General features: G+C 44.0%; 1 protein-coding gene across 3 annotated transcripts in view; it reads right to left on the bottom strand.

Moving 5' to 3' along the window:
* Window positions 1–6,696: 6,696 nt before the first annotated feature.
* IRF2 (interferon regulatory factor 2) overlaps window positions 6,697–25,092 on the bottom strand; it is a 41,358-nt gene continuing 22,962 nt past the window's right edge. For all 3 annotated transcript variants that reach the window (XM_082282511.1, XM_082282509.1, XM_082282510.1), the window contains 7 exons: window positions 23,888–23,987; window positions 23,119–23,295; window positions 21,100–21,146; window positions 17,502–17,613; window positions 14,469–14,633; window positions 9,397–9,443; window positions 6,697–8,038 (listed from right to left, as the gene is read on the bottom strand). In XM_082282511.1, coding sequence (XP_082138637.1) covers window positions 7,727–8,038; window positions 9,397–9,443; window positions 14,469–14,633; window positions 17,502–17,613; window positions 21,100–21,146; window positions 23,119–23,295; window positions 23,888–23,987 — 960 coding nt within the window. In that variant the 3' untranslated portion in view covers window positions 6,697–7,726. The remainder of the gene's footprint in view (window positions 8,039–9,396; window positions 9,444–14,468; window positions 14,634–17,501; window positions 17,614–21,099; window positions 21,147–23,118; window positions 23,296–23,887; window positions 23,988–25,092) is intronic.

Genomic DNA, 25,092 nt, shown 5'->3' on the forward strand with positions numbered 1-25,092 from the left:
TGCGATAAGAAAAATTCAACATTCCAGCTGCAAAGCTGCAAGGCCGAGGTGAGATTAACCCTTTTACTGCTGTGAAGAGCTGAAAACCTGAGGGAAGAGAGAGAGGAGATGCTTAAAGCTGAAATTCTGTTGTGAAGCTATGATATATCAGAGTATCCTGTTGTAATTTCATGAAGATATGGGGGGTGGAGTGTTCAACTCGTAAGCAAAAGCACCTGCACTGAGATAGGCAGATGCTGACGCAGCTGTAATTTCATGAGAAGTTTGGACAGGGAGAGATGAACCAGATGAGGACTTTTGCTCTAAACGGGAAAGGGGAAAACCTCAGTCCCTAGAGATGAACCAGATGAGGACTTTTGCTCCAAACGGGAAAGGAGAAAACCTCAGTACCTAGAGATGCTTCCAGAGATAGTCTTAACGATGAAGATGATGAAGACCCTTTGCTCCCAGGGAAGGAGAAGGGCCTCTGTTTTTGTTTCTGAACGGCTCAACCTTAAAATTGTACCCCAAGAAACTTCAAGAGTGGACCCTCGAAAGCAGTTGCGGGAAAAGCTGCAAGTCGGGGGAAAGGACTCACACGCAGGCAGAGAGACTCCTCTTCCTAAATGGACTGAACAATATTTGGAAGTGGGCGGCTGTCTCGTTGTGATAATGTTTTCATAGCATGAGCAAGAAGAGACTTCTCTTTCTAAATGGACTGAACAAGGTTATTATGGAAGTGGTAAACAGACTGAACATCTTAAGGGTTGTTTTTTCACATTGTCAGTGGGAGAAGGGAGGAAGGTGGGGGGAGGAGGAGAGTTCTGAAGGTGGTATAATTTTTTTTTCTTCCCTCTTTTAGGTCTGTTAATAAACTTTATATTCTTTCAAGTTTGGTGCCTGCTTTGCATTTCTCCTAATTCTTATCTCACAGCAGATAAACAGTAATGAGTATTTTGGACCAAACCACTACAATAATAAATATATATTAAATAATAATATAAATAAATAAAACCAGCAAAAGTAATTAACAGACTGCAAAAGCATCTAACTTGAGCCAGCAGGGATGAAGCTAACCCGGCCTGCCACCTGCACTGCCAAGTGGGATGATGCCAGAAGGGGCACTGGGGCAGGGAGTGTTTCCCTGAGGCATCTAAGGATGTGAGGTGGGTGTCCTGACCCCTGGCCCTAGTCCACCTCCTTCCAAGGTCACTGTCACACAGTCCCGTGCCATGGCCACCTCTTGGCTCCCCTACCTGGTGTCTGACCCAAGCTGGTGACAGGGAGGGAGAGACAGGAGAAAAGGATTCATAGCAGTACCTGTTCTCAGTTTGGGTGAAGCCCCAGCTGCAAGCAGAGGGGGAGAGAAAGAAGAGAGAAAGAGACACGTCTTGGGTGAGAGTGGAATAAAGACCACCTGGTTTTTGCTGGCCCAGGCAGAAACCCTTTAGCAAACTTGGTGACTCCAAAGACCCCTGAGGAAAGCCAAAGGGTGCACTGGCACAGACAATTTTCACACTTCCTACAGACACATCTTTCTCCCATTTATTCCAATGCAGAGTGAAAGTAATTTGCAGTCCTGTGGGGATGAGATGTTCGTGCATGGCTACTGCGTCCCAGGAACTCCCAACAGAGGTGCAAGTGCATCAGGTTGTGCACCATGCTTCCCCACCTGCCCAGATGCTGATGTGTGCAGGCAGGGGAGGGAGTGGGATGGCCAGTGCTGACGTGCAAACGGGAACTGAGGCCATCCCGACCTGCTGGGAAAAAAAAGAGTAAGGGCCTGGTCCCAGGGAATTTTGAGCTGACTTGCTGTCAGAGACTGAAAATAGTTTGTGCCTCAAACATTGATATAAAGTTTTGCTCATTATAAAGAAGCTACAGCCAAAGAAGCCTCCCTGAAGAGTGGGACTTTGGACTGAAAATCAAATTGCTGATTAAAAAAAGGGAAACCCATTGTTCAGTCATCCCCAGCCAAGTTTGGGGTGGGGGGAGAGCCCAGCTCACAGAAGCCAGGTTTACACAGACTCCCCCCAGCCGAGGGGGGAGGAGGAGGTTTCGGGTGCATGGTGCAACCTCTGGTAAGAGGCACTGAACACCCATCCTCTGTTACACAAACAGGCCCAGCTGTGGAACCCCCACCCCACAGGGCACATCCACGGGACTTCCACGTGAGAGGCAGCTGAGGGGGAGCCATAATCCATCAAAGACCCCCCAAAGTGCTCCCCAGAGGCTTTGCACCACAGGACTGCACGTGATGCAACAGATCCAGAGCCTGCTGTGAGAGACTGACCCCTCCCCAGGGGGACAGGCCTGGACATTGCCCCCTGGCTCGAGGGTACATGAACCCATGGGACTCTATGCTTTCACCACCAAGAAGACCAGCTGGAGAGGATCAACAGAACATCATTGGGATCCACGGAGTGGTGATATTTTCCTTATCTCCACTCTCTTTCTGTCCTCCCCACCTATTTTCTATTTCTTCCTTTCTCTCTCTCTCTCTCTCATATTTACCATCAAATAAAACACATATTATTGACTGGCATATGGTCTCATTTGCACCTTAATTAGGGCAGAGGCATTTCTAAGAACCTTAATAACTGGATCTTAACACTCACCTAAGTCCTTTTGAATGGGATTTGAATATCTTTATGTGTGAGGATATTGCCAGGCTCCAGGAGGATGTCCAGCAGGAACGTGTATTGTAACATTATGTGATTCATGAGCACACCTGGATAAACTTATGCTTGAGAACATTAGTTCTTTCTTTTTCATGCTCTCCTTCATTTTTCCCATAACTTCAGTTGAGTTATGGAAAGGGTGATCTTACCTCCACAGGAGTCCTTCAGCAGTAGTCTTGACCCCTTCCAAACCAAGAAAAAAAATATTTACAATCATTCATAAACTCTCCTGCAAAAAAATGGACATGCCTGGTCTTAGCTTTCCTGGGCAAGGGAATAGATCCAACCCAGCTTTCCTTAACTGCTTTCTCTGTAAATTCATTACCTACACACAGGTGTATATATATATATCACAGGTACACATATATAGATGTATGTGTATATATATATACCTCCTATGGAATTCCTACCTTGAGGCATCATTCACTCAGTAAACTATGTATGTATGGGATGGGAGCAGAAGAGCATGTAAAATTAACCTCATGCCTTGTTTCAGACTTGCAACTTTTAAATCCCCAAGACCCTGTACATGATCTCTTTTTCTGCTCATGAGGTAGATAAATATTTATACTTCAGTTCCTTCTCCAAGTGAGGGTAGGCTAACTTCAGGTGATTTTGAAAAGTGTGAGAAACACAAGCTCAGGTGACGGATATTGGTGATGGCTGAGAGCAAAAGCATCCACAGTAAGAGGGAGGTGATTCCCCTCTGGCAGATTTGCAAAGACAGGAGGAGCCTGTGCTAATATTTCGTTTTTGCTAAGTACTGCCATTCCTCACTTTTTATCAAACCTCAGACTAGCTCTCTGTGGTTGCAGACCACCTCATGCAGCCAGATCCCCAGCTGATAACATGGGTAGACTTCAGCTCCATGGACTAAACCTCTGATTTGCAGAGGATACGAGACATCATCATGCTGGACCCCATCAGCCTGTGCCCCTCCCTGCCTGACCCAAACTGTTCTACAACTAGACATGTCCTAGTAATTTAAAGTTCCTAAGAGTTTGAGAAAACAAGCACCTGGATAGAAGCAGCAGTTCTCACTAAGGCCTCACTGAAGAAGAGGCTGCTGCATAGGGTAACCAACCCTTCACTAGAAAGTTTGTAACGAGACCAGATGGTGGGAGAGAGGGAGGCTGTGTGAGTGCCCTGATGTAAACAGGGGAGCTTCGGAAATATCCCCATCCCAGGAAGCACCTCTGAACACAGCCCAGATCCCAAGCAAATCTGTCTTCTCTAGTTCTGCTACTCCCCTGATGACTTCTACCTCCTAGCTGAGCTCCCCAAAGGGGTCTGCTTGAACTGCCAGAGCATGGGCAGTGCCTTGGCCACAAGCATTGTGGTAGCTGCCCAGGGATACCCTGGCCCTTACCTCCCTCCCAGCCTCCCATCAGAGATTCCTGCAGGCTTGCCAGCTGAGCACATCACAGAATTGCACTACGAGGTTAACTTGGTATTGCTTGCAGTGCTAATGGGCAGGCAGCACCTGGTTCCCAGTGTTTCAGAACCAAGCTGGCAGCTACACTATTAAAGGCTGGATGTTTTTTATTACTTTGTGCAATTTTGCAAGCACAGGTAACAAATGCAACAAATGGATTTCAAAATGAATGCCTCATGTCCCAGCCCAAAGAAACCCTCTCTTGCATTACATCACCCTGCAGTGCATTTGGTCTGAGCACGTTGCAGAGGCGTCACTGTCTTTGGAAGGTGTATAGTCTCTTTGATGGATCAGTTATGGATACATACTGTGACTCCCATGCTTGGATAACTCCTCAAAATGCTTCAAACATGTAAGCCCTGGAAGAGGGGAATTTACCAAGCATACACGCTGTTCCCAAGGTGGGGGTGTGGACGGGGTGTGTCTCCCATTGCTCAGCTACTGGAGTGGGGTGGGGGTCAGTGGTTTGGCAGCTCAGCTGCCCTTCTCACAGGATCAAGGGGAGAGCAAGCCAAGTTGCCCGGCCATTTGCATGCTGGTGCTGACTCTCACATGGAATGACCAGAGGTGAGATGTGACTGCATAACTTTCTTGAGCTAAGGAAAGCTTAAATCACAGGTTAAACTGGAGGTGCCTGCCTTTCCCTGCTGCCTACTCCTAAGTTTCAGACAGATGATGCTAAGAGCAGCAAATCCTTCTCCTGGCAAGGGGCAGCTTACTTTGCAAACAAGCATTTGTATACCCCGGGTAGCCCTTGGGCAACCATCATCCCACCCCAGTGACCAGCTGGGCTTGCTGAAGGCAAGTCAGGCAGGACACACAGAAAAGGCAGCTCAGCCCTCACTCTGCTCTGGCAGCCCTGTTGGGGATCAGGTTCCATGTAAGCACCAGAGTGAGCCTTGGAAACTGAGGAATTCAAAATATTTCATCATAAAGGGCAAACGTGTGCCCTCTCAGGTGGACACACAGGACTGAGGTCAGGGAGCACTTGTGCAAGGTCAGACATTAAGAGGGAATTTTCAGGATGGCACAAGGCCTCTGAGATGCTTTCTCAGTGCCATGGGTGAGGGGCAGGGAGTTCAAACTGCTCCTAGGAAGGAGGAAAACCCACTGCCCCTCACAGTACGTAGTGGACAGGACACGGCTTCTTGCCTCCAGGCCTGCAGAGACGCTCCCATGCTTCACGTGGCCGGTATGAACGGTGAGGAGAGAGCAAGCCTTCATGGAAGTGAAATAGCAGCCCTGCCTCTAGGAAAGCAGAAGCCTGGAGGCAGCTCTGTTTACTTCCTAAGATGCTTCAGAGCCCCTCCCATAACCCTACTTTTGGGCTTTCCCTTGGCCTAAACACTCAGTGCTAAACCCAGGCCAGGGGCAAGAGACTCTCTGTCTACAGACTAAATAATCCTCAGAGGAGGACATAAGGACCAGCACTTCATTTATATTGCATGATACTTCCCAGCTCCACACAACCAAGCTTTCTGTTTCCCTCAGCGCTAACTTTTGCTGTTGGCTCAGCCTCAGCGCCAGCACTGGAGCCCCTGGAAAGGTAAATGCACAACCAAATGAAAGGGACAGAAACCAAAAAGTTTACGTACATAATTTTACCCTTGCAAGTTTTTAGTCCCACTCCAAATACTGCTTGGGCATTCCTCTTCCTCCCATCTCTAACCTTGTCTTCCCAGGCCACCGGGCAGTGGGTGACAAAACTACAAGTTTCACACAGACCTGTGATGAAACTTAGACCTATAGGATCAGGTTAAGAACACAGCAAAATTCTTCTGTTTACTTTCCCTTTTCAATAGCCAGCTAGCACATCTCCCTGTGACACAGTCATTTTTGTGCATGCTATTGCTCATCAGCCCAATATACACTGCTCTCAGCTCACACACCTGCCAGGTTGGTATGAGAAAGGTAATCACATCTGAAGGGCACTCTGTGTCCGCGTTTTACATACCTGAATCAGTCTGTGTCACATCCAACAGCTTAAAAACTGCAAGAGGGTGAGTGCTCTCCACCTGTGCCAGCCCAAAGTGCACAGCACTTTGCAATGGACACAGCCTGCCCACCATCACAACCATGCAAGTCATTGTGCACCCTTATTCAGATACTCTACAGCTTTCCAGGAATCAGAACTTGCCATCATGTAGTAATGTTGAAAGCTCTGGACAATGCTTATTTGATTTCTGATTCATTTCATTAATTGGTTGAAACTGCAAAAAGATATTTTTCCAGGCAAGGAAGCTGCAAGCAAGCCACATGGAGATCTATGAGAAATGGGGGAAGTACAGCTGAGCTTGCATTGGGTGGGGGATGGATTATGATGAGATCCCTTCCATAAGGTGACTTGTTCAAAACCCACCCAACTCCCAACCTCTACATTTGAGGCCAAGCTTGAGTAAGTCACCTTTAAGTTCTAATTGCTCTTTCTACCTTGAGCTGCCTCAAGCACAGTACTTCCCATCCTGTTGGATGGGTGCTCCAGAAATTGTAAAGGCAGCTGAAGCTAATTGCTCACTCTGAGAGGTCACATTCACCTATCAAACCCATGCCATCTGGGACTTCTGAAAGATTAAAAATGAGAGACAAGCAAGAGGATTATTAAAAATTTAACTATATACCATATTTATTATCAATCCACAGGATAATCTGATTGCTACATGAGCTCATAAAAGCTATTTCACCTTTACAAAATTAAAAAAAAAATGTGCCACAAGAATGTCATAACTGCTGATAACCAAGGACTGAATCTTAAAATTATAAATTTTGCTGTAGAAAAGATTAAAAAAAATTATATTCACTTTAGAATTTTACTTTGAATAAAATATTCCCCTGTATAAAAAATAAAAAAGCTTGCTCTGGTTAGAATTAGAGTATTTTTCTTCTTTTTTAAATCTGGGAATTTGCATAATATCTCTGTAATAAGTTTCTTTTTTTTTTCCTATTGTACCACGCGGCATTCAAGCATAGCAGATTAGAAACAAACATGATGAAAGCAGTCTCAGAACATATGAAATCCACATGGAAAGTTTTAACTTCCTTTCCTTTCCTCTATTCTTTAAAGACACTTTAGTAAGAATAGCCTTGGAAAAGAATACAGGTGGAGAGGGACCTTCAATGTGCCATTAAGTAGAGCAAGGTAATAAAAGGCCTTTTGTAAGTGCTTTCTTAATAAGGTGCAGAAGCAGACTGCAACTTTGCTAGTACTGCACTATGTACAATATTCACAATAAATTTTTCTTTATTTAAAAATATTCCAGCTAGTTCACATTTTCTCTCCCATTCTGAGGCTTTCAGTTCCATCACAGCCTTGACAGCAAGAAGCGCAGCAGCACCACTTCCCTTGTGGTCAGTTGGTCCTCTTATGAAACACTGGAACCTGTGAGTGGGCCAAAGTTCTTGGGTTGTTTTCCTATGTAGCAACCTTGGAAATACGGGTTCAGGTATACATACTGATGGCTGGAGTCCTGAGTTAAAAACACTCCGACACTGGAGTCGGACACAGCAATGTTCTATATTGCCAAGGCTTTACCTTCGGATTTGTCTTGTGTGCGTCAAGGGATGAACCTCTCTTAGAGAAACGTAAAATACAAAACCAAACAAAACAAAGCTAAAAAACCACACTGTCAAAGGCTTAGCAGCTCTTGACTCTCGACTGGGTGATGTCTGATGTTTTCTTGATGACGCTGGCCCGTGTCTCACGGTCTGGCTGGCTGCTGCTTGTGGAGGCTGTGGACACTACTTGTGGCAGAGGGATGTCTGGGAAAGGAGGCCAGGAGCTATTGTAAGGCAGTGGGCAGCTTTCTTCTTTGATGGTGACTTGGAGGTCAGGCTTGTTGGCTACAAAAGTTGCCATGCTGGGAAGCATATGAGAAGTGTTCCTCATTCCTAGATTGCTGAGATACTGTTTGCCTTCAATGTTTTTTTTCTGCCAATGAAGTCGTCCCTAGAAATGGGGGAAGAAAGAAGGGAAAACTTTATGAGTGAACACAACTTTGTGAAGTACTCCAAGTAACAAGACGAAGATAGAAATATCCACAAATTCCACAGAAATCACCCCATCTCTAAGAGCCTGAACCTCTAGCCACTGCCTTAGAATGTCTTTGCTCTCAGCCATTTCTTCTTTTCTGAAGTCATGTGCTTAACTCTTGCTGGCTCTCCAGCACTCAGGAGGCACTACTTGCTCTTCTGAATGGAAAATAAGGCCTTATTCCCAGTATGCCAGAGACAAAAAATGGATGCAGACATTTAGAACTCCAAATGGTAGTGTCTCCTCTGTTACCAGAGAGAGCATCTTCCTGCCAAGAGGCAGGCACAGAGACCCAACACTACTCAAACTAGCAATACAGGTGAGGCTGCTGGGAAACCACTATCACTTGACGGAGCATCCCTCATCACAGGGAGGAAGTTCACCAAGGGAAGACGAGCATCCTGTTGTTTGCCCACCACAGATACTGCATGTTCTGTCAAAGGAGGTCTGTGGAGTCACTGCTTGCAGTTCCACCCCAGCCAAGGCATGAGAGACCAGGTGGGTCAGCCGTGTCATTATACAGACGCACAGCCTCCAGGGTGATCCTCCAAGAAGGAGCATTCAGAGAGCTTTCAGTGGGAGACACAGCAGGAGAGAGCTTTGCAAAAGGCCTTATGTAAAAATGCAGCTGGAGCACAGGGCATCCAAGAGCCCTCAGTGAGCTTCCCTTGGCCTCTAAGTACACATGGGGATCGGTAGGTCTGGTCACTTGATGGCAGCCCCAAAATAAAAGGCAAGTGGTGTTTTTGTATATGTGTAGCTCAGGTTATTTTCCCCATGGATTCCTTTCACCTAGCAATGCCCAACTGACTGCACAGGAAAGCCTTCTGCCCCACATACCTCAAACATTCAAGCTTTGTTTCACTCACATGTGTAAGCATTTCCCCCAATTATATGAGATCAGGTGCCATTTAAGGAAAACAAAGTGAACAAGCTTTCAACCAAGATAAAATACTTGCTACCCAGCAATGCCAATGCATCATATTAGCAAACTGGCTGGCACTGTTGATGGCTTTGCAGAACATCTTATTATGCAAATTAATCTTGTAGTTTGGACAGATGAGGAGAAATGAATTTGTAGATATTAATTCTGTGATGATCATCCAAATATCTGTATCCTCTGAACCTTCCTGATCTGATTTTCTCCCCCAGCTATTACCAAAATGAATATTCCACTGGTAGACAGAATTGCAAATGGAGAAGGGGGAAAAATATCTCAGGACACAGATCCTGAGACCTTGGCCCAGACTGCTAAAAATCCAGAAAGCACCTACCTCTGCATTTTCTTCATCGCTTGGAATGCTGTCAGTTGTTTCACTTTCTGTCAAGCAAAATAGAAACAAAAATGAAACTCATGCTATTCTATCTATAGTAACAAATTCCAGCTCAAGAGGCCTGATGTACATCCAACAAGTGGAAGCAAACAAAGTCAAGTCAAACAACCAGAAAACAATGGAGAAGCATGGAGACCCTGCCACAGCAGGGCAAGACAGCACAGCTGCCTTGAACAACTAGGGTAAATGCACATGGTTATCACAGTTAACATGACTATATCCTGTAACAGACAGCAATGGAGAGGGAAGAAGTGGATTTGTGCTTTCTGGGCAGAATCTCCAGCAAGCAGGGGATGCCCCCTCTCCCTTGCCCCTCTACGGCCACTCCAGGCCCTGCAATGGACAAAGTTCTGTCCAAATCTTTATCTCCCTGCAAAATCAGTAACAACTCCATCCTAGAGGAGATAAATGTGGTTTTGTTCCATGAACTGTTATCTCAACCTGCCACCTCAAGGGCTTGTTGTCACTTCTGGGTCTTTATTACTGTTGATATACTCTGGTACAGTTGGTATAGTTTTGCTTTTGCTGTCACTCTCCAGCCTATTTCTCAACCCTTCACTCTCCACTTGAGCAAGTGGCAATACTACAGTCTCCATCACCTCCCTCCACTGCACATGGCCTCCCTCACCCTCATCAATTCAACCAGAGCACAAATACAGGGGCACAGTTCCAATGTGACAGCCATCCTCCTGCAGCTGCATCCCTCCCTTGCAGAAGAGCCTGAAATCCAGGAATTTTTACTGTATTTTCAAGCCTACATGTGTCTGAAGACAGGTCTCCTACTGTCTGAGGGTCAGGCATGGTGGGTGGTTCAGACTGCTGTGCCTCAGATATATCTGAGACAGGACACAAACCCACCCCTCTTTTCAGTCTGCAGCGATGGCTGGTGCCTTCAGCATAGCCACTGGTTGCTGAGACCAACCCAGTGGCGGCCTGAATTGCAGGTTCCCTTCAGCTTGTGGGGTTTTGAACCATTGTGTCTTTTTTCCTGGGAGGATAACCCCAGGCATCTATCAGGATAACAACACTCCAACCCCCACAGCAGAGCTGCACAGATACAGCTCATCCACAAGGAACACAGAAATCACACAATTCAAGGAATGATGTGATGAATTATCACAGCAGGCAAGACAGCTCTGAAGGCCATCTTTCACTCTCAGCTCTGTGTCATGCATTTTAGTCCATGCAAACTGCTTTGCACAGGCCCTGCAACCCTGCCTTCCCAGAGACCAACCTCATGTTCTGCACTGGACATAACTAGAGTGCTAAGAGTGCATGGATTATGCCTCATGGATTGTGCCCTGCAGATCTTCAGAGAGACTGGCAGTACCTTGTCATTTTCTCAAGACTTGGCTAAGCATTAGGTTTAGGCAGAAGGCTGTAAACCTGTGGGCTGAATCACTCTTTCAGACCCCAGGATCTAAACTGTACCCAAAGTCCTTCTACTCCAGCCCAGTTACTCCAGACTGCTGCTTCCAAAGCCAGCACCTCTCCTGTGTCAGAGTCTCCACTGCAGTGTGCAGCGGAGGAACAGTCCAAAACACTAAATCTAACTGCAATGCCCTGTGCAGTTAATGCATTGCAGGCCTTCTCATTCACTGATCCAGGCGAGAAAGATGTGCCAATGTGACTAAGCTGGCTAATTAAGCCATCCTGGGGGGAGGAGAGGAAAAATTAATTCACACAAAGTAGAAATGGCCCTGAAGATAGAACCAATAGAAGGAATCCACACAGAGAGAAGCAACAGATATTCCTTGACATGAAGAAGCACGTCATTACAAAAACAGAGTGATGCAGCTGAAAAGGAATCTATCCTTGGTGTTCATACATAACAAAATGCTGAGCAAGAGATAGCACTGTAGTTAGCAAAGCCAGGGAAGCTGGCCACTCAGGCGTGGAAAGTTAGAGAGGCTATTTTTATCAAGAAGGGTATTTGAATCAGTGTCAAACACAACAGGCGGCTCACAACAGCCTCAGTACTAAAAAACAGCAGCTTTCATAGACATCAGTGAAAATATGAAAAACTCACATGGGTGACTCACATCATTTGCCTGAGTAACCTCAGAAAGGAACCAGAGTTCCTTTGAAATAAACCAGATTTATGTAGGACAGCTGATATAGCTGGCTGCTTTTGTTGGTTGTTGTTTTAGAAGAGCTCAACTAACTGTTCCTGCACAGCTGTTACGGTGATACTCTTTCCTGCCATTCAGCCAGGGGCACCTGACAGAGCAAACCCACAAGCACAGGGCCAAGGTTCCTGTGGTTCTATAAGGTCTGTGTGGAGCAAGACAGAGCAGAAATAGTCACAAGAGTGTCCTAGAAATTTCAGGGCTCTAACACAGACTCCTGTCCTCGCTCCGACCTCAAGGGCAAATACATCCTTAAAAAAAAGAGTGGTTCATAGAACAATTCAGGCTGTAAGGGACCTCAGGAGGTCTACAGCCCAACCTCTTGCTCAAGGCAGAGGCAGCTACAGGACTAGATCAGGTTGCTGGAGGCCTTATCCCTACAGGTCTCGAAAACTTCTGAGGATGGAGGCAGCACAATCTTTCTGAGTATCCTGCTCCACTGCCTGACTGTCCTTGTGGTGAAACAGGTGATATTTTTTCCTATATCCAGCCGTCCCGAGTTTTCTTGTTTCAATTTAGCCTGCTGCTTCTCATCCTCGTACCATGCACTGCTGTGAAGAGCCTGGCTCTGCCTTGTGGAAACATCCCTGTGGTAGAGGCAGGGATGCCTGCTATGAAGTCCTCAAATCCATCTCTTCTCCAGGCTGAACAAGCCCCAGTCCTTCTATCTTCTCACGGAGTGAGAGCCCATACCCTGCGTAGCCCTTCTCTGCCCTTGCTCCAGTTTGTTTGTAAATTTCTTGGACTGGGGAGCTCAAGACTGGATGCAGTACTTTGAAAGTAGTGCATCTAGTCCTGTGTAGAGATGATAATCACTTCCCTAGATCTACTGGCCATGTTCCTGAAAACTGGTGGCCTTCTCCGTGGCTGAGATGCCCTAGTGTCTCATGCTCAGCTCACTGCCTACCCACCTTTCTGCAGACCTGCTCTCCATACTATAGGCCCCAGCCACTATTGCTGCAAAGAGCTCTTCCTTCCTACGCACAGGACTTCATAAGTGCCCTTGCTAAATTTCATAAGGTTTCTTCTGACCCATTCCTGCAATCTCTCCAGGACTCTCTGGATGATGGCTCTGTCCTCAAACATATCAACTGGTGTGCCCTATTTGGTGTCACCTGTCAAGTTCACAAACATGTCTCCTCATTGATATATTAAATAAGACTTGTCCCAGGACAGATCCTTGCAGTATTCCACCTCTTTCTGGCCTCTAGCTACAGTAGCCAGGATCATCAAGAGCTGCCTTGAGATGCACTCAAAAGCATGCCAGTGGAATGAAATTCTGTTATGTGAGTTTTGGGCTAGCAGGTCTGGGTATAAGTTAAGGACAGCTGAAGGCCGCCAAGGTACTAAGACAGCATGAGGGAGTAGCAGAAGTACTTCAGTCATCCTTCATTTTCCTGATGCAGGCTGGTTGCAATGACCTTAGGGCAGGTAGGTCATGATTTGCTCTTGTCAAGGTGGTTACCAGACCACCCTTCTCTATCATTCCAGTCCAAGAAACCACCATGAGTTCCAGACCAAGAAAGTGACTCCTGTTTGCATTTCAAGAATTTACATTCTATAGCTGAAGTTAAAAGATTGCATCATTGTAATGATTGTGTAGATGGAAAAGTTTTCCAAGACATATTTGTAAAGAGGAAAAATGTTTCAAAGGTGCTTGTCTCCCTGCTGCTAATAAATTTAAGTACTGTCATATATCCCTGCCTTACGCTTTGCATAAGTCTTCTGAATGCTTTGGTCACTGCAGACTAAACACACTGGGAAGCATAACCATTTATCAACATGTGAGATTAACAGTGGAGACTATCCAAAAGAACATCATTCACTTAGTCCCAAAGATAAAAATTACTAAATACATACTTTATAAAAATATGTCTGGAAGTAATTTCAGTCTAATAAGTCAAAGGCAAAAACCATGTGTAAAATAATAAAATGCATGGAGAACAATTTATACTTAAATTTGCCTTAAAAGATGACATTTGTGTTTCTACCCAGTCTCCTAAGGCTTGCAAACTAGCACCATGTCAAAACAGAAAGGACAGGTGGATCTGAAACTTTTTCTACTTTCAAATGTGGCTTTGTCCTGCTTCCTATGAAATAAGGCTTATATGATTGTGGGGACTCTATAGGGCATGTCTGCATGTACATTTGAGTCTGCTCTCCCCTAAAAACTTCTGAACACACTGTCAGACTTGGATAAGGAATAAATGAGTGCCAAAGACTCTTAACTTCCTAACAGTTATATGAAAAGAAGGAGCTAGATGAAAAGAGAAACCATAACCACCCTCACTGGGGGCAGGGGAAAGCCTGTTATCTCATCCTCTTTTTGGGTATCAGAGAATCCAGATGGGAGGCAGACGTTGGAAGCCAGATGTCCACAGCTCTGCTGCTTGCAAGATCACTTGTTATCAGTCACTATATGGCTGTTCTAATCTGCAACAAGACAGATCCACTCCCCCTGGTCCCTCAGCTCCATATCTGCATATGTACCATTAGTGCAGCCTTTAGCACTGCACACTGTGTTAGACACTGAGTAAACACAGAGCAAAAAAGACCTTTAATCTTTAGTAAGGCAGGGGCATGTCATTTGTACCATTGAAAATCTTCTTCTAAAAGACCTCTGCATTATATCTAAAAAAGTTCTTTTTCCATTACTCACAGGCTAAAACCCTCAGCTCACATTTACCAACCTCAGATCTGTCAATTTGTTTCTCAAGGAAATGAGCAGAGGACTGTGCGCTTTTGAGTTTCATTAACAATGCAGAAGGCAGATGAGTACACATTCCTGAATCTTTGTTAGCTACCCTGGAAGAGCCCTCCTTCCCCCAATATCTTCCAAACATTTCCAGAAAAAGGAGTGTAAAGAAATGCCAAGTTGCTTACCTGCATAGGATGAGACAGGGGAGATTTGTAGAGGGTACAGCTGGCTCATGCTGAGGGGCTGTTCATCACTTTCTGTTGTCACTTCTACGACCTGACAAACATCAGGAGGATTGGCAACTATCACCTGCTCCTCACTGCTGCCATCAAGGTGCGGCTGTCCTACAACTTTGGGTTAGAAACAACAAAATTGATTACTGACAATATCTCGACCCTGTTGAATCTCTAAGAGCCTGCCCATGGAGCCTGCTTGGTATTTGACTGAGTCTTCAATAGTCTCAGTACTTTTTTCCATGCCCACCACCTGCTTTCAGTGGGTATAAGTTTCCATGTTCTAAAGGAAATCTGTGATCCTCAAAGAGCAAGCTGCCAACATCCCATGGCCTCTGAATGCTCTCATGTAAACTATACAACAGAAGACCAGAACTGGCATGCAAAAACCTGGCCACGGGATCAAGCAAAACATTGTGGGATTCTGGTGTACATATGACATGAATCTATGAAAAATTTCTGCTCCAGTTAGATACCTATTCTCACTGACCCTCGCAATGCCATCGATGCTAGGTAGCATATCACAGTTGTACCTGTAATCCACATGGTTTGTGACAGAAAGCTACAGTTTGGTTTGTTATTAGCAGAGGGGTTTCCTATTCCCTCAGGCACATGATATTTAATACCAAAATACCAATGAAATTTAATATCTAAGGACCATTACTTATTTGTACAAAGTGAAGCAACCATGGATGCTTTCCAAGGGTCCTGAAATGCTTTGCAGGCATTAGTTACTCCACACAACAATCTTTTGAAAAAGGTTGACAAACCAAGGTACCAAAAAATTACTGAGCGAAGCAGAAGTATGGTGAAAGCCAGAATCTCACTTCTCTGAAGCTGCTTGACAGAATTTCCTCTATCTTGTACAACTCTTCCTTTAATCCCAGTAGCATGAACACATGACAAATGCATTAATCCCGCACAGAACTGAAAACCGTGAGTTAGATCAGAAGAATGCACAGGGATGGAGCCATCTCAGAGGATATCTAACCTGAAACCATGGTTATCCAAGAGAAAGACTATAGATACTCTTCCACTGAACATAAAGCTTCAAAAGGAACATAAAGCTAAACTCTGTGCAAACACAATACTGTATTGGTCAAACAGTCAATTTTTTTCTTGACCCATGAGGGGAAAAACATGTAAGCAATGAAATACAATAGATCTTGCAATTCTTAAGGTTAAGTAACCTGAGTATATTAATTATTAAATTTGAAAAAGTCAAAAGATAGCATCTATTCCTGCATGAACTAAGATAAATAAACAAGAATGCACATGTCTGTACACACAATCCACTCCTGCATTCTATCTTAAGACAGGGCTTTTTGAAAAAGAAAAGCGACAGGTATTTTTCTCAGGGAAAAGCTGCATATTATTTTGCTTTGTGAAGTGCCAGGTAACCACCGGAAAATCTCCAAAACTTAGATGTGTCTTTTAAGAAAGAATGCCAGCATAAAGAAGATTACATGCATACCAGATAGACTTTTTAAAAGTTGAATCACTACAATTATTACAGTTATGTTTCAGATATTCTGTTTCCCCTTTATTTCACCTTTCCTGGTTCTGAAAAAACCAGCTTTTTACTGAGTGTGGTGAGAGTGGTGCAAGAGCACACACAGTTAATTTTTTATCTGGGAGAGACCAATGTTGCGCAACCCACTCAGGGTATGAGCAGGTCATCTGCACTATTTTATCTTTTTCTTCAATACCTGACAATTTCTTACCCACCCTGAGAGATAAAATACACAGCAAAAACTACTGCTCACTTGGGCAATATGCCACAGCTTCCAGTGAGCTGCATGTATGTCAGAAACTCTGCAGGGTGCTGTTTGTCTTTCATCCCCTCTTGCTGATTACCCATCTTTCTGCAGAACAATTCTAGTATACCTTTTCCTCCCTGTTTACATTAAAATCCTTTCTGCAACCTAAATAACCACTTCCTTCTCCAGTCTGGATAAGCAGCACACCTCACATCTCAATAATTAAACAACACTAGATGACAGTTCCCTACTCAATCCTCAGTCAGTGAACTGGAAGCACTGATAGCACAACGCTGCTACTCCTTCAAATTATAACGGGAGGAACAACAAGCATGCTCTAATACTCTTACAAAGCAACACCCTATTAAATGAACTGGCATAAATAGAGCAAAACTACTCACAAACTTCTCAGCCACACAAGTACTTCAGGGGCATGACTATGCAAAGCCCTGTGACCTAAGAAATGGGGATCAAAAATAGCTACTGTACATGATTTCTGCCATCTCTCCAAGCAGAATACTAACATATTTGTCATATTTAAAAGTGGAATTCGAGACAAAATGGTATGTGGGTCATATTACTAGGAGCTCTTGCTGCAATGACAATCTCAGCCAAAAAACGCCTGTCAAAACCCAGTCCAATTATTCTACTGAGGACCAATTATTCACATGTTGAGATGACAGCTCATTTCTAATGTACTGGTTTCTAAATGCAGTCTTCAATGATCCTTTTTGTTAGCTCAGTGATGTTAAAAACTACCTCTGCTACTGAGGTGTCAGTAAAAAGAACCAACTTTCTACGTTTTGCCTGCTGGTTTGAACTTCCAAATAAAATTGTATTCTATACAAAGCTCTGCCTTAAGCAATGGGAAACTGCCATCTGACTGCAGTTTTTCTCCCACACGACATTGACTACAGTCTCCTCATGGCTGAGGACTACCCTGTGGAATAAGCCCACATTGTGAAATGCCAACTTAGAGTGTCTGTAAGTGCTTTACTGTCAAGGGAACCACCACACTGCCACAGTACTGCTCACTGTCTCTGCAAGGTGATGGGGCTGACCTGCAACCACAATCTTGCACGGCCTAGGCTACTGAAAAATGGGTCTACCTGACTGCAACTGTGGCATTCCCTGAAGTGCAAGATGCTGATGGAAAGATAAGTCTGCAGACCAGAAGGGTTTTTGAAGTCACCTGTGTGTGTAAAAAAAGCATAGGAGTACTTACCTACAAAGTTCACTGTACTGTCAACTTCATTTTTTATACTGGAGGACAGGAAATAGTCAGAAGTTACATCATTTAGCCCATTAATCCCAAAAGATGATTCAACTGGCTCTTGCTAGAATGAAAACAGTACAGTTGGGTCAGCATTGCTTTATTTTAGGAGACAGTTCATCTCTTTGTTCTGAGGTGGTAATAAATCCCATCACTTCTGCCTGCCATATACCCCCTGCTCTTTGCAAGACACTGTCTTAGAATGAATATTTCTCTGAGAGAAGCTCGAGACAACTTCATTTCCATATCTTGTGCTTTGAAATGACAGCTCTTTTTAATTTTCAAATTTAGAATAATCCTTCTGAGAGCAAGGAAGTAGTAAGCTATTTACTACAAGAGATTAACATTTGAAATAAACAAGGAAGAAACACTGCTTTAAAATGGTAGTCTATTTAATATTCCTCCTCAGTCCCTTCCAAATAAGCTCTATCTCTTTGCACCTTCTGAAAGGAAGCCTTAGTTTCTGTACAGCAATTACTTAATTCTAGCCTTAATTTTTCTCTACAGCAACCCTGAAAGCAAACCAAAGTGTTTACACTAAATACAGCCTTTTAGATCACATCATAAACATTACCACAGGGCAACAGCATTGGGAAAACACCACCTGTTCTACACAGACCGAGCTTTCTACAAGATGCATCTCTGTAAGCCTGGTACACCCAAGTGGGAATCTAAAAAAAATCCCTTCAGAGTAGACACCAAAAAAATTAATTCCATAAACTCAGGATTTTTTTAAAAGGATTATTCTACACGTGCAACTTCCTGCCTGGTATTGACTCTCTCACAGGTTTATTGGTTACAATGTCTAAAGTCTTTTGTTCTTACTCTGCCAGCCCTGCAAGGCTGCAATTTGTCCCCCACTTGCTGAGCCAGAGACACCTGCAGAGAGGTGCAGAGCTGTCCATGCTGTGCTCATTTTCACGGCTCTAAAGCATTTCATCAAAGGCAGGGCAAAGGTGAGCCTCAGGACCTGTGGTGCCAGCCCATCCCAGTGCTAACCATATGAACTGTTATCTTTGGGACAAAATACTGGGGGCACTGTGACAGATTTTTTTCTGGATGTCACATGCTGTGATTGTGATCTACTCAAAAAGAATTGTCACTTCAATACAAGAACCTTCCCAGATACTAAAGCAAGGCAAACATGCACCCTGTCCCAACGTCCCATGGCACATCAGAAGGGTGCAAAGTTAAGTGTTAATGGCAACTAGGTCTTTGAGGAGTTGCACCAGTTGTGCTGGCCCACAGGTCAAAGACTTGGAGAACTGGAAAAGATAAAATTAGCTGCTATTGATCCATTGAGGATCACGACCGCAGAGATAGGTTAGAGCTGCACACTGGAGCCCTGAGTATCTGGTGTTGTGCAACACAGCAAACAAAACAGCCCCCATGGAAACACTGTGCATGCAGCACTTGCTCAACTTTACTGAGGCTGATTACAGAGAAGTTTATTTAGTAGCCCCTTTCAAGCTCCAGAAACAAATAGGCGTCTTGGAACTCAGGTGGTGGTGCCAGATCCAGAAAGAGACTTGGATGCTGGCACAGTTGGTGCTACATCACCTAAATGTTCAGTGTCCAGATGTCTAGCTTAAGCTAAATGCATGGGGAAAGCTGTCACTAAGATTTAAAAAAATGTCTCTCAATGTAGAGCTGCATGGTCAAAAGGATACCTCTAGCATAAAGTAGGAACTAGACCTCAGTTCAGTCCTTTGTTTCAAAAGAAAGAGACTGGTTGTATCTGGGCTGCTCTGGTATTTCCATTTCCTTCCCATTATTGACAATTCATTTTTTAATGAATTTAATGAATTATAATGACAGACACTGCTTGCCCAAAAGCCCAGTGATAGGAGACCTATCTGTGGGGTGGGAGACTTGCTTGCACCTCTGCTAATGTGGAGCAGGGATTTGGTAAGGTCCAGGACTCACATCCACAGGGACAAGCAGTGAGTGCCTTGAGCACCCTGCTCAAGCTCAACCCACTAGTAATTGCTGTGAGTGCCCACAGGGTCCAGCAGTGGCAACCATGGGAAGTTCACTGAAAGGCCCTTGCTATGCTGAAGTCCCTTTGCAGATCTCTGCTCAGATTCTCAGCTTCTCCCTCTGCTGCTATCACCCCACTGCAGTTACCAGGCAAACCATGGAGGAGCCTCCCACTGGGCTCCACTAAAAGAGATTTTTCAAGGTAACTGTAAGGTGTCCAAAACATGCAACTCTGGTCTCAGGAATTCACATCACCAAGCAAAGCAATTATAAGCAGCTTTCATGCTCAGAAATGTGCATTTGCTTTAATTCACCTACCACCCTTCTTCACTACTACAGTCTTCAACATTCAACAGTCAGCCTAAGAGTGGCTGAGTATGGAAATAGCACCTCTTTTAAAACCCAGGCTAGCCACTGCACACATCTGTCAGAATGGGGGAACAGACAAGAATACCCAGCTCAAAGCTGCAAGAACTAACAGTAGGTATCACTGGTAGGTATGTGTATGTGCTGACACACTGCTCTGCTCTGACCAAAGCAGTTTCACTGGCTCCCTCTGAACATCAGCCACCATCAGAGTCACTTTATAACAACCACGTGTGGCTGTGTGATCCAAATAGGATAGTTTAAAAGTGGTTCCTTCAAGACAATTTAAAAGTAATAGCATTCTAACATGTAACTCCACAAGTCACAATTCCTGGGGCAGCACCTGCCTTCTGAACCCAATTTCAGTGGAGGACTTTTTCCCAGATTTCTGGGTTCACCTGGCCCAGAGAACCTCCTGGCCAGAGGCTGCAGAGCCTGAACCCAGGCATGGTTGGCACAGCCCTTCACAAGTGAGCAGCAGGGGACCAAGCTGCCCTCCCACTGTAGACACAGCTGCTACACACAGCCCAAGGACACCAATTTTACTGAAAGGTGAGAGTCTGAAATCTCTGAGATTTGCTTTTTAAAAAAAAAAATTGAAGGTGGGCTAAACCCTGCAGGTGTGTGATACTGACCACCTCACAGAGGTTCTTGGCAGAGGTGTGAAAGCTAGGAAACGCCATGCTCCGCAGGGACAGCGGACATCAGTCTCGGTCGATGCTCTGAACAAGCAGAAATCTCAGGCTGTGATGGAGGAGCTTTACAGCTGAGGCCTTCTAACTGACCAAACATGAGCACAAGGTGCAGCTCTGACCCTTGCCTAAATGAGAAGGAATTTCCAATGCCTTACGTACAGAAATTAATTGCTCCGAAAGGTAGCTCTATTGTTCAGAAGCATTCCTTCCATAATTACTGTATTTCTCCTTACAGAGACAAACAAGTGGCAAATGTATTGCTGAGTGCCAGTTTTCCAACCTCCAGGCATTGTAGCACAAGGGCTGTGTCCATTGATGACGTAAGTCATGGCTTTAACAGCTCTCACATTTCAAAAAACCAGCCCCGAACATCCTGGGTAACTGTAGTTACTTAACCAAACCACAAGCATTCACAAGTACCCACCACAATATACTGTTGGAGCTATTAAAAAATACTTGCAACAGATCATGTTCACAAGCTCTCGCAGTATTAAACAGCCACTTCTTACCTTAATTTGTTTGAATTTGTCATCCTTCTCAGACTTCGTTTTTTTTCCTGCAACAACAGAAGGAAGATTTCATAAAGTCCTGTGTGCCATGAGTTTTCCTTCACACTTTCTGTATTTACCAACAAATAGCCCCAAAGTGTGCCTCCAAATGGCAGGACTTTCTAGTAAAGGGAGAGCACATTTTGCTTCATTTTACCCTTCACTTAAGGCCTGGGCAGCAAAAACTTCACCTTGAATGCTCTCACTTTGTGTTTCTTTTTTAAAAGGCTACAAAAGAGAACCACTGTGGGACCAAGGAAAGCAATGGCAGTCAAAAAATCAAAGTGAAAAATATGGAAGAATGACAAAAAACAAGGCCTGTTAAAAAAAAAGGAAGGGGGAGAAAAATACTCTTCAAGAGAAAAAAAAATCAAAATGTATGTCTCATCACATTTCTGACATTTTCTCCGTAGCTATAGGAAAAGAGAGATTGTTAATTGATTTAATGTGAAAAGAGATCACAATAAACTTCAACCAATATTTTTGTAAATAGTTGCAACCTGGTAGGGAAATACATATTACAATTCACGCAAAAGTGGTTTATGCAATCATACTGGACTTGGGAATCCAGAAAACCACACAGCATGTGACCCTCACAAAATGTCATGTGCCTTGGCAGACCCCAGTGTTGCTGCCCCTGCTCTGACCTGATGCAGAAGCTCAGACTTGCTGGTGCAAGCTCAGCTCTACCCCACTGTTAGCACAGACGTGTCCCAGGAGTTTCTCCCATCTCTACTACACAATACCACTGAAAATTAGAAATGTTTGCAGCCAAATTCTTTTGCTCCCACACATAAGTTTAGCTACATGCCATAAAATAATGGCATGTGAAAATATATATGAGGCCCAAACTGTGTCAGAGTAACTGGACTTTCTGCAGAATCTTCTCCTGCTACAGCCCCCATTCCCAGAATCTCAGCTTTAAAGAAGAATTTTTGTAGTTCTACAGGAATCTACTGCCAAGGGACATGTTATGGTCCAGGGGAATGTGCCTAAACATACAAGATACACTATTGACAAGAGACTGGAAAGAGTTTCAAAACAAATGTGCTACCTTTTGCACACTGATGTCCCTTTCACAGTATGATTCTGCCCCAAAAATGCCATGGTTCATAATTTCCAGTCACACTGACCTTAAACTGAAGATCTGCCTTTCACTTCTCAATCTAAGAAAATAGCAAACTGAGCTACAGGTGAACTGAATAGAATTTTAGAGGAACACCATGTGTTTGGTTTGCAGGTTATCTTTTCATCCAAAATCCTAGACAACACAGGATACCAGAGGACTAAGGAAACCATTGTTCTACTGCACAAACCAGTAAGGAAGCCATAAGAAAGCTAATGAGCCATAAATAAACCGATGTTTCTACTTTGAAAGAAACCAAATACTCATGAGATTGACCTGCTGGTTAGGTCTCCTCCTGGCAGGCAGGAGATTTAATCCCTAAATTTGGGGATTCAGTTTCCCATTTCACCATTATTGTGCTCTGGGGGCTGGTTTTTCATGGTCTTTGTAACTAACAACATGGTTCCGTGGTTTAATGCTCTGAGCAGAGTGTACTGCTCTCACTCAGCTCAAGACAGAGCCAGTTTAATTGTACCCTTGCTTGAAAAGTATACCAAAATGTCTGCCACCATATTCTGAATCACCTCTACTGAGTTAGATGTGCTGACCTCTAATAGCCCCTAACCATTTTCCTTGACTGAAGGAGACCTGGGACTAGGTTCTAAACACAACTCCATCAGCTTTAACAGACAAATATCAACAGCTTGGGGGTATCACATCTCATTGATACTCTCCTCTGAATGTAGCCCATTTTTCATACAGCTGTTCCTAAGTTCCACTCATTTCCCAGCCAGCCAGGGCACAACGTGCAGCTTGCATTGGTGGCTTGTTGCATACTGAGCTACCTGCAGCAGGTGTTTTTCTCAACACAATGCCCTCAACAGCATTTCATGTTGACAAACTCTCCCCTCTACCTTTTTTGGAAGGTCTTTCAGATAATGGCAGCATCCGGTACACCCTGAAGGCGTTGTTTCCTTTCTTTATACTTTTGTCCTTCACTTCTTCTATGTCAGGCAGGGAGTTCATAGCGCAACGGAAGTTTGCCTTCCATGTCTTTGGATCAGGTTTATCTACTCCTGACTGGTATTTTCCTAAGGAAGAAAAGAAAGTTAGGCACACATGACATGTGATTGAAAACCTAAGGCAAATTAATAACAGCATAGGTTAGCTTCAAGGTTATCAGCCTTTGGTTCCCATGACAAGCATTCAAACAATAGCTGAGGTTGCAAGAGAGTGCTGTGATCTCATTCTCATGCATGTTTCTAGAACAGATGATGAACAGTTTGTGCCCAAGAAAGACCCAGGGCACTGCAGATCAGATGTGACTCCATAACAACATGGAAAAGCTTGCACAGCTGGCTCAAATCCATAGAAAGGCATAAAGAGCCTAAGGGCCTATGTGTACAAAGTACTGACTGTGCTCTACTCCTGACAGTTTGGAACCCAATGTTGTTAACATTTAAATCAATTAAGTTTTACTGTGTTCCTCAATGCAAAGGAGTTACGGCACTTCAGTAGAGCTGGAGAGTATCACAGGCCTTGATAAAAGCACTTAGCACTTAGCACTGGAAACTTAAGTTCACTCTCCATGTTAGTAAAAGCAAAGACAAGAAAGAAGGAAAATGTAACTTTAAAAGGGAAAACAATGTGAAAATCTGTCCTGCAAAGAGAGAGTTCCAATACCTGTGTGAATTGCCCAGTTTCTAAATAAGGGAGCATCTTTTTCAACATCCCAACCATGTCTTGCGGCATGCATCCAGGGAATCTGAAAAATCTTCTTCTCCTGGAAGGGAAAACAAACAGGAAATGCCAACACTGATAGACTTGAGGGATGTTCTGATGACTTTAAGTCACTCATTTATAAGCACAGTTTCAGCATCTCAAAGTGTTTTGCTCCCTTCTAGCCCAGTGTCACTGTCACTGAAATCAACAGGAAAATATCCACTGGCGTCATCAAAAGCAGAATACAGTTCAAATATATGAAATACTCAGAAGCCACTTCATGGAAGATGAGCCTGGTGCTTTTCCAAGCTGACACATGGAAAAAGCATGCAGTATTACACATTTCTAAACTTTCAGACAAAGGGTAGTTTTGTCAGCACAAACACTTTTATGATTAGGAAAAATAGATCTGAGACTAAACAACTACAGGAACAGAGCAAAATCAAGGGATTTAGAATTCAGCCAGTAAATACTAGCATGGTGAAGAAAAGAGATCTTGCAAATTTGTATGCCAAGCAAACAGACATAAGAATATATCAACTGTAGACATCTCTCCAGTGGGGATAAAAACACCAGACACACTCATATGAAGTAGTGCATTGAAGATACCTGAACACATTTTAGTTCAGAAACTTCAGACCAAAGAGAAGTGCACTTAAAGAAATGCAAAAGAAGCCTTTTTAAAAAATTTGGTTTTTTAACACACAGATAAATCTGGGCATGTCTTACATGGTGTCAGTATAAACTGATTCCCCAAGGGATCATGGAAGATCCCTGGTAACTATTTAAGACGATAGTTTTAGGACGTAGCTCCAACACTGGGGGCCCAATGGCTTTCAGAGCTTGAACAGCATGTTTCCTACACTCCTACCACAAGCACTTAGCACACAGGATACCGGGCCAAAAGGGTGCTGGATCAGATGTGCTTTTATGTCACACAACACAGTAATGAATTCCTTTGTCATGACCTACAGGGCTGCTTCAGAACTCTTCATGCTCTTTTCTGAAAAGCCATACAAAAAAAAAGCTTGTTCCACAATTCTCCCCTGTTGGGAAGAATACTTCTTATCTGGCTTTACATGCAGACATCTTGCACTATAAACTCTGCCACTGCAGGTTTAGATCGAATTATCAGTCTGTGAAGAGAAAAGTACTTCCAGGGCAAA

The sequence above is a fragment of the Coloeus monedula genome (assembly GCF_965178545.1).
Source record: "Coloeus monedula genome assembly, chromosome: 5".
Lineage (NCBI taxonomy): Eukaryota > Metazoa > Chordata > Aves > Passeriformes > Corvidae > Coloeus > Coloeus monedula.